At 39.6% G+C, this 13389-nt stretch overlaps 1 protein-coding gene across 3 annotated transcripts in view; it reads left to right on the forward strand.

Annotated features, from left to right (window-relative positions):
* The window catches only part of SH3GL3 (SH3 domain containing GRB2 like 3, endophilin A3), a 56377-nt gene extending 44369 nt beyond the window's left edge, over nucleotides 1-12008 (forward strand). For all 3 annotated transcript variants that reach the window (XM_030015356.2, XM_030015358.2, XM_030015357.2), the window contains exons 6-9: nucleotides 769-927; nucleotides 3782-3885; nucleotides 5105-5232; nucleotides 11201-12008. In XM_030015356.2, coding sequence (XP_029871216.1) covers nucleotides 769-927; nucleotides 3782-3885; nucleotides 5105-5232; nucleotides 11201-11406 — 597 coding nt within the window. In that variant the 3' untranslated portion in view covers nucleotides 11407-12008. The remainder of the gene's footprint in view (nucleotides 1-768; nucleotides 928-3781; nucleotides 3886-5104; nucleotides 5233-11200) is intronic.
* The last annotated feature ends 1381 nt before the right edge of the window (nucleotides 12009-13389 follow it).

The raw sequence follows: 13389 nt of genomic DNA on the forward strand, positions 1-13389 counted from the left end.
AATAAGCAAGTTAAAACCCTGATGAAATGCAGAAGTGAACATTATTTTATTTACACATAAATGGATGTGGAAAGCATAGCAAAAATAGTAATAATGTCTTGATGTCTGTAGCTGTCTCCTATGATACATAACCATTTTCAGTTGTAGTTCTTCTGAACTGATGAAAAGAAATTGTTTGACATTACCTTTAATGAGTGTTTCGTACTGTCACTTTGAGTCCATTCTGTAAGTCTGTCAGTCCCATGATTTTTGGCAACAGAAAACCTTGTGTCGTTATATCAGATAGAAGTGTCGGCACCTAACAAACGAAAGCAAGAATACAAGATTTGTTGGAGCGCTGCTTATGGAATGAGAGGGGAAAATAACCCTTTAACTTTTAGCTGTCATATTGCAAATAATTCAAGAGGTAAAATTGAGTTATATGTAGAATATGGAGATACACATTTAGATTGGATCCTGCTTCTCATTTAGACAATGTGACGTGTTGCACGTTTAGTGAAGTCCATTAGTTGCATGCCTAAGTTTAGCAAATCAAGATATAGCCAATTCCCCCAGTGTTAACAAATGGCTGTTTATTTAAAATTTCATTCATGTATACAGTCCTAGACTTCCCTGATGCTGCCTTAGATCAAAGGGATGGACTGGATAATCTGAGCCTTGTGTTTCTTTGATTCTGCATATATTTGCATCCATAACTGAAATTTCCTGAAATCACGTGTTTGGGCATGTCCCGTTTGGACCTTCTCATAAATGTTCTGTCTTATTTAGCATCATTTGAAGAAACTAGAAGGACGCCGTTTGGATTATGATTATAAAAAGAAGCGTTTTGGAAAGATACCAGATGAAGAAGTTAAACAAGCAGTAGAAAAATTTGAAGAGTCAAAGGAACTGGCTGAAAGAAGCATGTTCAATTTCTTAGAAAATGATGTAAGTCTGTCCTGCATTTTTGTTTGCTGCAGTACATCCAGGAGGGCAATGTGTGTGGGATTGGATAAAGCCTGTCCCATCCTTCATAGGAGGTAAGGTCTGAAAGCAGAAAGTGTGCCTCTTTCCTCTTTTAATCTCCTGTCAGTGAGGAACATAATGCACAGCAGTAAATGGGAGAACTCAAGAATTCAGGAATTTGTTCTGGAGATATAGTGGCTCAGACAAAATTGTCACAGAGGTCTTAAGTAGTTTTATACTCTATGAGCAATGAACTACCTGAGAGTAGAATGTAGTTTGATCAGCAGGAGGGAGAAGGTTGGAAGATTAACATAGTCGTAGACCTGCTGCTGAAACTATGAGCAAGGGTATGTACCCTGCGCTTTCTGAATTATAGCTCACTTATAGTCAAAACTTTCCTGCTGATTTGAAGTCTCTGAATGATTTTATCTCTGAAAATCATTATTATTACTATTTGGCTCTGAAAATTACTCCATAGGGTTTGTTTGTGGCTTGGGCTTAAATACCTGGACTTTGGCTCAGAGTCCAAATCCATCATGAAATTATGTCTAAATAAGGAGCAGCTGTGGTCATGCAGGATAATCCTCTCTTCTGTCCACACACAGAGGAATAGCAGGATGTGCTTTCTCCCATGTAATCATGGAATTGTAGGAAAAGAGAACTGGACCTATTTGGGCCTATTCCAAAGCTTTCTCTCCTGTAGATGCAGCATTGCAGAAAAACACACTTAGAAAGTAAGAAGTGTGCTGTCTTCTGTGAGCAAACTGCAGTGAGGAGGAGCTGTTAAGTGGGAATATTGAACTGCAAGCAACTTCTCCCTCGATGTAACTGGCCATTACATGGGTGTGCAAACTAGCCTGTAGCTCCTAAATTGTGAGTGCGACACATTTGTTAGAAGAGTGTATAAGTCAGTAAGCCTGTTGCTGTTTTACCAGTGCAAGTTGTATGAGGGCAGCAAAAAAAGTAATGTCCTCTATCAACAGTTTCAGCACACTGTTCCACTGTAGGCTCTACCAGTTGCCTGGTTGCAGTGTCTGTGTTTTATAATTCTGCCTTGCATAAGCAGCTGAGAAATGTTTTACATAGTGTTTATCATTAGTCGAAGCACCAAACTGAGGATAAAACAGTGCATGGATTAAAAGGGTTTAGATGAGCCACTAGAGAACTGACGAGTTATACGTTCTAGTATAACTAATTCTGCCTTTGGGAGGGGGTGAACTGAATGTCCCTTTGAGGTTTTTTCCATACCCACTTCCTGTTGTTTCTGTTTAAAGAAAACTCTGTACTCCTTCCCTTCCATTTTCTGTGCTGAGCCAGTCTGTCTGTCCTCCTCAAACTTCTCATTACAGCCTTGTTGTCTAATCCTAGACTGTCTTACTGGGTTTGCAGAGATCTTAACTGTAATCGCTTCCTTCCGATCCTTTCCAATTCCCCAAATGTCTCCCTTTCTTGGTCTCCTTGCCCTGCAATCTCTGTTCTCCGAACTCTGATTCCCAGTCATCTTGGCAGGTGCCTTTCCCAGACTTAGTCCTGATCCACATCTCTTTCTCAGGTTTTTGCACAGCTATTTCCAGACCTCCCACGTAGACAGTGTTGCATGCACTCCTTATCGGATCCATCTTCCTGCCTTTCCCACTCAGCCAGTCCCAGGCTCCTCTTGCTAAGTGGCTTTTAGTCTCACAAGTTTCTCTGGCTCTTTCCCAGTCTCTCTTCTACTAATCCACAATTCTGTATCCCTCCTGGCTTTTAGTCACGTTGTTTGGACAGTCCTTGTCTATCCATTTTCTCTGACCACCTTATCCAAACCCCAGGCACTCTGTGTGTTTTCCTCAGGTGGTTTACATTACTCTCTTCTGACTGTGATGGAATTCTATCAGCTGTTGATTTGGTTCTGTGCATTTCATTTCTGTATGCTATGTGACAATGTTTGGCGCTCTTGGAGTCCCGGCAGAATTTCTAATAATCTTTTTAACTGAGTAAAAGCAGACAAAGTAGAGCACAAAATTGCCATGGGTCCATAAAACATTTGCAGAAAGCTTACTTGGATATCTTCTTGTGATCCGATGTCTGAAGACATCATGATGGAATGGAAACATGTCAGACTTCTTGGGGTCTGTCTTAATGTTGTCTTAAAGGAAGAGGACAAATAAATATCTGTTACTGCTCCATGCCCAGTACAGCTTGAACTTTTCAGTTTGTGTTAGGGGCATGAGATTATTTGTTACCTCATGAATAAAAATATTCTGATTTTTGTTTCTCCTTCACATTCTCCCTTTCCTCAGCATTCATATTTTTGAATGATTGGCTGATACTTTTTAAATCCAAGTAGATAAATCATGTTTCATTTATTGGTTTATAAATGCTGCCATCTAGTGAGGTAAGTCCAGATCATTTCAGAACTGTAGTTTGTAAACATTGTTAATAAACACTAATGAGTCCGAGTCATAAGAGCTGTCACAGTGTAATTTCTAGCAACATTGCTGATCAGAAAAGCCCCACTTTCACCTGCTAAGGGGTCATGTCCTTTTGAATGTTTCCGGCTTGGGTGTTGACAGACAGCTGGCTTGGAAGTTGAAAGCAGAAGGGATTTGCACATTGTGAGAGGAAATAACTCAAGGACCCAGCCCTGAGTTAGCAAACTAGAAGTTACACCTCAGTTTTGTTCAGCTTCCAACTGGCAATTTCTTTGATAAAATCACAATGCTCTTCTTCAGTAGCCTTCACAAGGTATCATGGTCTTTTGAGATACCAGGTCTATTTTGAATGATCTGTTTGTTTATCTTTCAGCTGAATGTACTGCAGGCTCCTTACAACTATTTACCTCTCTGTGTTTCAGGTAGAACAAGTTAGCCAGTTGGCTGTGTTTGTAGAAGCAGCACTAGATTACCATAAACAATCCACAGAAATTTTGGAGGATCTGCAGAGCAAGCTGCAAAACCGGTAAGACTGAACCCATCAGAAGATTTTCAACCTCTTTTTGCAGCTGAGGTTCATGAATGTGAAAAGTCACTGAAGCAACAGATCTTGTAGTACCATCTCACAGATGCACATGTGCTGTGCTCTGTGCCTTGCTGGACTTCATTGCTTTAAATCATTGCCACCTGGCAACTTCTTGCAGTGCTGTGAGCTTTTAATGTAATGCAGGGTCTGCCCAGAAAGCTTTGAGTGTGTGCAGAATCTCTCACTCACATCTGTGGAGGTTAATCAGGACAGCCTCTGTTTGTTTGTAGGTTTCTTTAAACTTACATACTTGTGAGTTGTGTTTTGGAGGCTTTGCTGAGAAGTTGGCCTATTTTCGTTGAGAGTGAGGGGTATAACAAAATTCTGCAGCAGAGTAAGGAAGTAGCCAGCTGGCTAGGAACACAGTTGTGGTGTAATGCACTTATGAAAGGCCCAGATACTTTGTGTCATCCTAATAGAAGAAAAAAATGCTGCTGTCATTAATTTGTTGTATGTTGCGCAGAGAACCAGCAGAGAACAGGAGACCTAAATGACTTGAGTGTCACCATAGCGTAGGCTAACATTACAGTCACAAAGTCGAGATAACTGGGGCTTTCCTGAGATCAGGGTGGACGTGGTGGCTGTGAGTATTAGCATAGGGGTAGTTGTTGTCTGTAGACACCCTGCACCATCCCAGCTGGAGGGGCCAGTGAGACAAGGAGGTCTCAGCCGGGCCACATGCACATACAGGAAGAGGTATTGAGGCAGTTGTGCTGACCAAATGGTTGTTTCCCATTTTCTCTAATAAAAAGGCAATGTGTGAGATGCAGTCTCTGGGCCTCTGTCCTGGCTGGGTTTCTGCATATGTCATTTGCAGTTGAGCTTTCCAGAGAGCTCATTCCTGGGACTTCTGCTGAACTCAGTGGCAGCTGTGGATGCTCAGCAATTCTCAAACTCAGGCTGTTAAGCTTTATGCCTCTGTCAGCAGGACCAAAGCATTAAATAAAATAGGGACTTGCTGAAATTGAAATACTACATGAGAATTGAGCAGCTTTTAGTGAATAAACCTGCCCCCCACCCCCTAAAAAGAGAAGCCTAAAACCAAAACCAGTAGAAGGGTTTTTTTCCCCACCTTTCAAACACCTAAGCACTGAACCTGAGTGTAAGCTCTGTAAGTATTTCTTCCTTCGATCTCTTGCCACTCTTCTCTGTGTTCCAGAATAAATGTAGCGTCTAGTCGGCCTAAACGTGAATTTAAGCCAAAGCCTGTAATAACTACAACTCTGGAAATTGGTGATAATCAGCAGCACAATGGGATTGCCTATAGTTCTTCCATAAAATCATCAGGTAAGTCTATGGCCACAGAATTAACAAGTCTATAGATGTTTTGCCAGGCTGTTGCTTGAGGTATTCCTTGTACCATGAGAACAATGGATCCATGAGGCATCAGTATCCATGCATCGGACTCCAGTTTGTTTCCCAGATTTGGAAATGGAACTGTGAAGCAGGGTTCCTCTCAACAGTCTCTCGCCCATCTGAAATTTAGGTGTGGCATTGTGCTTGGTCTTTTAGGTTCCCTGTATTGCCACTGAGGGTGGGAGGACAGAGAGGGAGAGGCACTTGCAGAAAACAGTTCATTTCTTGCAAAGACAGATGCCTAAGGTGGGTGTGTTCGATCACTGTCTGGAATATCTCCAGATGCTAGTTTCTCTCCACAGTCTGAGACCATAAATGATCAGGCCAGGATTTTAAGTGTTAGACATGTAAAATTCAGAGAGATGACTCCTACCCTTATTGATTTTATTAACATATTTTACTTTACTGTTCCCTAAAGTATGCACCGAAGTGTGTGCATTTATGAACTGATGTACTTAAGTACCTATTGATGTGGGAGTAGGATCCCTTCCTTTGATTAGGCCCTGATTCCACAAAAAATATCAATTGTTGAAAGCCCTTGAAAGTTGTGTGAATGGTAATAATTAGTAAGGTTACATGACTGATTGAAATAGCTTTTCCTCATCTCATGAATAAAATTATTTTGCCCTATCTCCTTAATGGCTACAGTGTATCATGAGAGAAGATCAATTAAAAAAAAAAAAAAAGCCACAAAAGACAACAATATCCAAATAAGAGAGAATGAAGAAGCTAGATTTTTCCATAAACATTATTTGTAAGGAAAATAGAGGGGAAGCAGTGAGCCAAAGGTTCCCTTCTCTACTTGGCATGGTACCTAGGATCTTTTTCTAAAGCTTTTTTCTTTTTACTTTTTTTTCTTCACTCCAATTTCTTCCTCCCTCCAGTCTTGTTGCTTTTTAAAGGTTGTTGGGAGAGAAATGAGAGAACTAAAGGCAAAAGAATAAAGCTTGGAGCTGTAACTTCATGCTCCTTCTGATGTCTCTCTAATTTCCTTGCACTCTGCTACAAGATGAAGCTATTATACAATCCATACTGAAGGGGATTTGCAGCAGTTTGGCAGCATAAATCCACCTGGCAAAACCTTACTCCTTCATTTGTCTCTTTGGTGCTTCAAGCTGTTTGAGGGTGTGTTAGTGAAGCTCCCCATGCTGCCCAAATGTTAAGAGCAGTTTTTGTGTTGCTGTCAAATGTGGGATCGAGGGAGACAACCCCCTCTTTGCACACTCCTCTCAATTCAGACCACTGTTTCCCAAGACGTGATTACAAGGACACACTTCATTCAAAGCACTGGGGATGTTTGCAGCAATCAATAACTTCCTAGTTATTTTCACAGCACATCTGGATGAAAGTAGCAAAACCATAGCAACCTTTATTAAAAATTCAGCATAAAATTTCTAGGTCCCTATCAATTACTTATCAAGTTATGTAGGCTTTATTTTTTTGCTTTGCATGTGCAGTGGAGAAAGGAGATTCAGATTCAGCATTTGTATATAAACTAGTGTGTCAAACCAGAGTTTCAAACCATATTATAGTGGTTTATCATTGCCATGAAGCAGTTGATCCAAGATGTCCTTTAAGGGTAATCAGTCCTGCCTTGGGGAGAAAGACAGACTAGATGACTTTTCAAGGTTGCTTCCAGCCCACTTAGTTAAAGAAAAATCCCAGTTTTAATGAGCTGAAATTCAGTGAATAAACTGAAAAAAAAAAAGACTGATCACTAAGATAAGGAAGGAGTGAGCCACTTCCATTTATTGATTCCATTCATGGACTATTGCATCAACTGTTTGCATATCACTAAATGATGGGGTTTCACTTGATTTGCTCACTCAGTGCTGTCAAAGTGGAAAAGAAATAAAACAGTAATGAAAGAGATGAAAAGGAGAAATGGGATATATGTAATAATTGTTGCTATGCTTAGTGTTGCTAATAGATCAGAAAGACCATGTATCATGGTTTTTATATCCTGAAGAAGCTATGGATGCTGTGCTTACCACCACCCTAGCAGGTACAATCATCAGCGAAATCATTGTTCATTCTCCTTTCTTTTCCTGTTCATACTCAAAAGTTATCCATATGGATTTCCGTGGAGCTGTGGTGGGGTCAATATGCCCTGCTTGTGAATGGGGAAACCTTTCTGTTCCTGTTTAAAATCAGAATCATGAAACAGATTCGATTTATGGTCTGTGATGTAGAAATGTGAACCAGGCTGCTCTAAGCAAAACTGCAAAATGTTTTAAGGTCTCCATGTGATAAGGGGGATAGCATCATGATCGCCCTCTTTCTTTTCGTTTAGAAAACTGACCTCTTCATCCTACACAAACAAGCACTTTCATGCTTAATTTCCCCTGTTTAGACCCTATCAAAATGCAGACCTTTAATTTCTCTGATACTGTCACTCAAGGTAAGTAGCATCTTAGCATTCAGCGAACCCATGGAAATCAACAGGACAGTTCAAAGCTGTGATACCTTCAGCACAACTACCACAGTCCAGTTCTGAGTGTTGAAATGGCTTTTCCTGTGTTTCACCATAGCTTTTCAAGTTAAGTATCAGCTTCTTGGAGCAGAAATAGTATTTTCCTTTGTACGGTCCCTAACATGTGGGCATTATTTATTACTAATGACTTGCACACATTTGCAGGGCTAGATTCACAGAAACCTCATTCTGATGTTGTGAATTATTTATCTGCTTTGATTAAGCACAGATGACAATATTTTTGTTCTAATTCATTGTTATCCTCATTAATCAGCTGTGGCTATGAGCATCATCTGGCTCATTTTAGAACTCTCTTTAAATGTTGTATTACATCATGCCTTTCATTCTTTTTGTTTGTCAGGTTTGACTATAATATGAAATAAATGGATCTGGTTGGCATGTGCTGGAATTTAACATAAGCATCTAAGTGTTTACTCACTTCAGCTGTGAGAGAGACTTGGATTAATTATCTTAGCAAGCTTCCAGTTTGTGATTATTAAAGTATAATTTTGCTACCATATGTATATAACATGGTATAGAAGACAGAGTAGATGCAGGTACAAGCAGTAACTCCCTTTGGGGAAAAGAAACAAACAAACAAACAAAACCAACATTGAATGGCATCCTGGTTTTATCCTGTAACACTCCAGAAATCACAGATAGCTTCTTGCTTAACCTGTTTTTGTGCTGTCCAGGTTTGAGTGGTCTGGAGATTAATGACAAGTCATCTTTGAATGTGACAGTGAAGTGTGGCAGTTTAACTCCACAGCTGGAGAAGTTGAGGTGTGCATAGTGTTGCAAATTAAGATAAACCCTATTTGCAGAAAAAGAAAAATAAAGTTCAATTTCTTTAGCTTAAATATCTGCAACAGGAAATGATGTGCAAGTATTTAATAGACAGGAGAAGGCTGGAATCATGTCACCATTTCTGTGATGTTAAACTGTGTGTGTTGCAGACTGTCAGGCAGTGCTGCCCCCATTACCTCTGTCAGGGAAGCTTTGTCTCATTGGATTATACAGTAGCAGCAGCTGCCTGACTCTAATGAAGACTTTGACTGATCCTACAGCCTGGAGTGAAACCGGTTGTACTGGCTGTGACCATTATTTAAAAATCTTTCCAGGCTGCCAGACATTTCTTTTCAGTTCTTTGGAGCTTAAAATGAACCAAATGTGATCCATCTCATATCAGGTACCTTATTGTCAGAAATTAACTGGCTTGCAATAATAAATTAGCCCCATCGGAGCAGCTGGTGAAAGCAAGGCACTTTGTCAATTATTCAGAGTGCTGCCTTCTGCTGTTGACAGTTCCAGTGAGCTGGTACCAGTTCTACCTTGGCAAAGACTGAAAATAACTCAGCTATTTTTGAACACAGTCAGTCCATTTTTGCTGGGAAACGGTGGCTCATCGTCTTTTTTTCCACTTGGACTGTTTCAGAAAAAATATGTCTAGAACCAAGCTTTCACCTGAATTGTTGTATTAGACTACCCGTAATTTACTTTGTTCTTGTAAAACTTTGTCGCTACCCCATGCCTTCCACAGGCAGAGGAGTAGTCTGGCATTGTTACAGCAATGTTCTGGGGAGGTTTGCTGAGGAGGATGTCTGTGTTGACAGCTCTCCCTCATTGTTATAAATAAAAGCTCTCTTCTGTTCTTATAAAGGATAAAACATACCCAGAAAATAGAAGAGTAATTCCTACTTCCCAGTTTTAACACCAAATATTAACCCCGATTGTATTATCGTCAATTAAAAAGATGCTTTCACCTGTTGTCATTTACTGATCACCAGAGTAGTTGTCAGCTGGTTTACTTAAGAGACTTCTCCTAATTCCTTTTACTAGAAAATGCCTGAACAGTTTTCAATAATTTCCTCCACATTACCATGATTAGCAAATTAAATGCATTTTTGGACGCATTTTTAACATCTTAGCTATTGTATCTGTATTGCATTACCAGTTGTGTGCAGATTTACCCAAACAAAAATTATTCAAGATGATTGCATAATTAGCATGTGTGATAGCTGGGAGAGAGAGTCAAGACTAGAATATTTGAGAATTGTTGCAATGTTCCAAATAAGACAACCTGAATAACTTAGTATTTAAGAGATTGAACTGCTTTAATGGAAGTACTAGAGTGTTCTAGAGTTGTCATGCTACAGTGTGTTTTACTACTGTTTATATGGCAGCAGCATGAAATCTTTTCTCCTATTCTTCCTTTATAAATATACATCAAATTACCAGACTTTTACTTGGATATGCTGTACATGTTTTTAAAAATCTGTTATGGCTGAACTTCAGTTGAACCTCTGGCTAGTCCTTGGCCACAGACCTAAGCTTTACAATTTGAACATTAGATTACATTTTATTAGAACCAGTTATTATTCATAAATATGAATGAATATATTACATATGTATCCATACCACAAATCCAAGCCAAATAACACCCCTTCCTGAGAATATCTTTTAAAAAGGTGACTGCATTTACAAGGTTAACTTCTTTTGCTAAGGGTGATTGTTTTGTACTTTAATTTATATTTACTTGCTTTCCTGTAAATGTATGTACTTACTATTATGTTTGCATATGGTACCATTAATATTTTAAAAGAGTAATTTGGAATGAAGATCTTTATAGCAGGGCAAACAGCGTTAAGTCACAAGGACAGCCAGATACTGCATCAGAAAACTGTTTTCATCTGTAAAATAGTTTGACAGGCACCGTTGTTCCTAGCATAACCTCTGCTTTAGTTCAGATGAAGGATGTCTACAACAAAGGATTTGAACACATGAACTTGGGGAGCAGTAACCCAGAAATGACTGTCACTGCTCAAGTGAGGTGAGGGTGGAAGCCTTAACACAGGAGCAGCTGGAAGCCTTGCTCCTGCAAACGCACAGGTAGCATAAACATCCAGGAGGCTGCCTCCAGGCTGTAAGTGTTCGTGTAGGACTGGCTGTGAGCCCCTGCCCTCTGGTAGGTATTCCTGCCGTAGCAGTGTGCTGCAGTGCCGTTTGTTTTAATGATTACTTGTCACTTGTCCTGTCTACTCTTCTAATCCCTCAACTCCTACCCTTCCAATTCCTCTAGCCACCACTCCAAAGAGACCACACTGATTTTGACAACTGTGATTACTGAAACTATCAGTTTGAGGTAAACATCCTTTCAAAAGGGAAGGCAACTAGGAATGAAAATAGAGTAAGCAGCATCTGAACTTAAGGGAGAAACAGAATTATGCTTTAAACTAATTATCACTAGTATTATTTTTTTATATGTAGAAGGACCAGATGTTAGTGGGTGAAAGCAATGGAAGAACTGTTGGGAAGAATTCATGGCAGCAGGGCTATGTTTTTTGACCCATTGTTTTATGCTTGGTGGCTGATAGGATGCTGTGAAGCTCTATTAATATGGTGTGTTTTTTCTGTCACTGGGGGCAGGTTCTTCAATGCACATGGATCAGCCTTGCTGCCAAGCTCTCTATGACTTTGAGCCAGAAAATGAAGGCGAGCTTGGGTTTAAGGAAGGGGACATCATAACTTTGACCAATCAGATTGATGAGAATTGGTATGAGGGGATGTTAAATGGAGAGTCTGGCTTCTTCCCCATTAACTATGTTGAAGTGATGGTTCCCTTGCCTCAGTGATTGTGTCATTCAAGCTGTGAACATGATTTCATGACTGAAATGAATTCACAAATGTTCTGTCAGTGTGGCATTCTGTGAAAGCCTTGCTATTTGACTGACTTACTGACTTTTGTATGCGTCTTTTTAAAATGTATTTATTTTATATTCAAAAAAATTTCACCTTCCCTGACTCATCAACCTGCAAAAAAACCCATACCCAGTTTTTTTGCTTTGTGCCTTGAAGATCACTGTATGAAGTGTTTACTGGTCGCTCACTGTTGCTCCAAAAATGCATTTCCTTGCTATTATTGTATGTGGATTTTTTCTTTTTTTTAATCTTTGGCTGCAATGATTTTACTATTGAAAACCATTTTTAAAAATACTGTAAGTAAGTGAAGCTAACTGTAACCAGTTCCTAAGTTACTGATGTCACTGAGCTCTCTTCATCCACCACACTGTAATTTATTGTGAGCAAGTTAATCCATGTTTCACATTGTATGTTGACAAAAGGCAAAGTGGTTGTTGTCAATATTATGATGTTGTTGTACTAAGTACAAGTTCTCAGCATTGAAATTCCTATAATTTACTGACCAAACTGAATAAATATTTCTGTGGGATAAGAACAGTGGTTGCTGCTTCTATTCCTATAGTTCTGGCATTTGTTTTTGAGCTGGAGGTCACTTGCTAAATTAAAAATGCATGAATAAAGCCAAAGTAGTAGTTTTATGACACCTCAGCCACTGGAATTTTAATAATCTTGCTCTCTCTCTACTGATTGTGTAGCCTTTATAATGTCTGTTAAAATTTTCTTCTAGCAGGAGGATAAGAGAAAAATTCCTTTGAACTAAGTACAAACTGATCCTAGCTCCACAGGGTTTGTATAGAACTCCATTGAGATAAATAGGTGAGTATCACTGCTGACTACTGCAAACAAATGAAAAGTCAATACACTTCTACTTTTTATATTTATATGAAAGGGGTGGATAAGGAGGAAAAAGAGAAGACTAAGTGGAAAGGGAACTTAACTAAAACTAAACTTAACTAAAAATATGCAAAAAGAAGCCTCAAAATGAAGGACAGACAGACTCAGGCATCTTAAGCACTATCAAAATGAAGATAGAACTAATTTGCTTTTCTGTTAGCCTTCTGCTTTGCTTAGTAAATGCAGATGTAGTAACGAACAAAAAATTCAGCAGCCTCAGGGGAACATGTAATCTTTTGCCAGTTGTTCTCTGTACAAGACAGAGTGATGAGAGGGGAGCTGAACTCTTTACGGGCAAACTGGCTTGAATCCAGGTTCAGATGTTCAAGCTCTACTTGGTTCTGTAGTCCAGTTGAAACAGCATTCCCTAGAGCAGTGTTGTGGTTTAACCCCAGTGAGCAGCTGAGCACCACACAGCTGCTCACTCACTCCCCCGCAGTGGGATGGGGGAGAGAAATGGAAGGGTAAAAGTGAGAAAACTCATGGGCTGAGATAAAGACAGTTTAATAGGTAAAGCAAAAGCTGTGTGCGCAAGCAAAGCAAAATAAGGATTTCATTCACTTCCCATCAGCAGGCAAAACCAGCACAAGAGGAAAGAATTTCATGTATATCACAGGTGCAGTAACTTTTCCATCTAAGAAGGATAAATAGCCTCTAACTGGCTCTCAAAACCATGGCTTTCTGGTTTCTCTCATCTCTGGCCTCAGCTTGCACAATGGTTGTAAGTAGAGGGTTATTCTTTGGAGCTTTGGCTACTGCCTTCTACTTAGGGCACATAATCTCAGAATTTGGACTTGCTCATCTAAAGAAGAAAATTCATCAGCCCTTTTTGAAATTCATGGGCAAGTAGGTAGTAGTTATTAGAGCAGCAGCAGGGAAAGCAACTTGTCCTGATCTAGTTTTTCAATGAAAGTAGCTATGATGTTCTGAATATAAAAAGGTATGGGATAACTTTCAAAGGTTTAACTATTTGGGATTCACAGCTGCTTTTGCTTTTCCCCCAACTTTATCAGAGAGGTCTC

The sequence above is a fragment of the Aquila chrysaetos genome, chromosome 5 (assembly GCF_900496995.4).
Source record: "Aquila chrysaetos chrysaetos chromosome 5, bAquChr1.4, whole genome shotgun sequence".
Classification (NCBI taxonomy): domain Eukaryota; kingdom Metazoa; phylum Chordata; class Aves; order Accipitriformes; family Accipitridae; genus Aquila; species Aquila chrysaetos.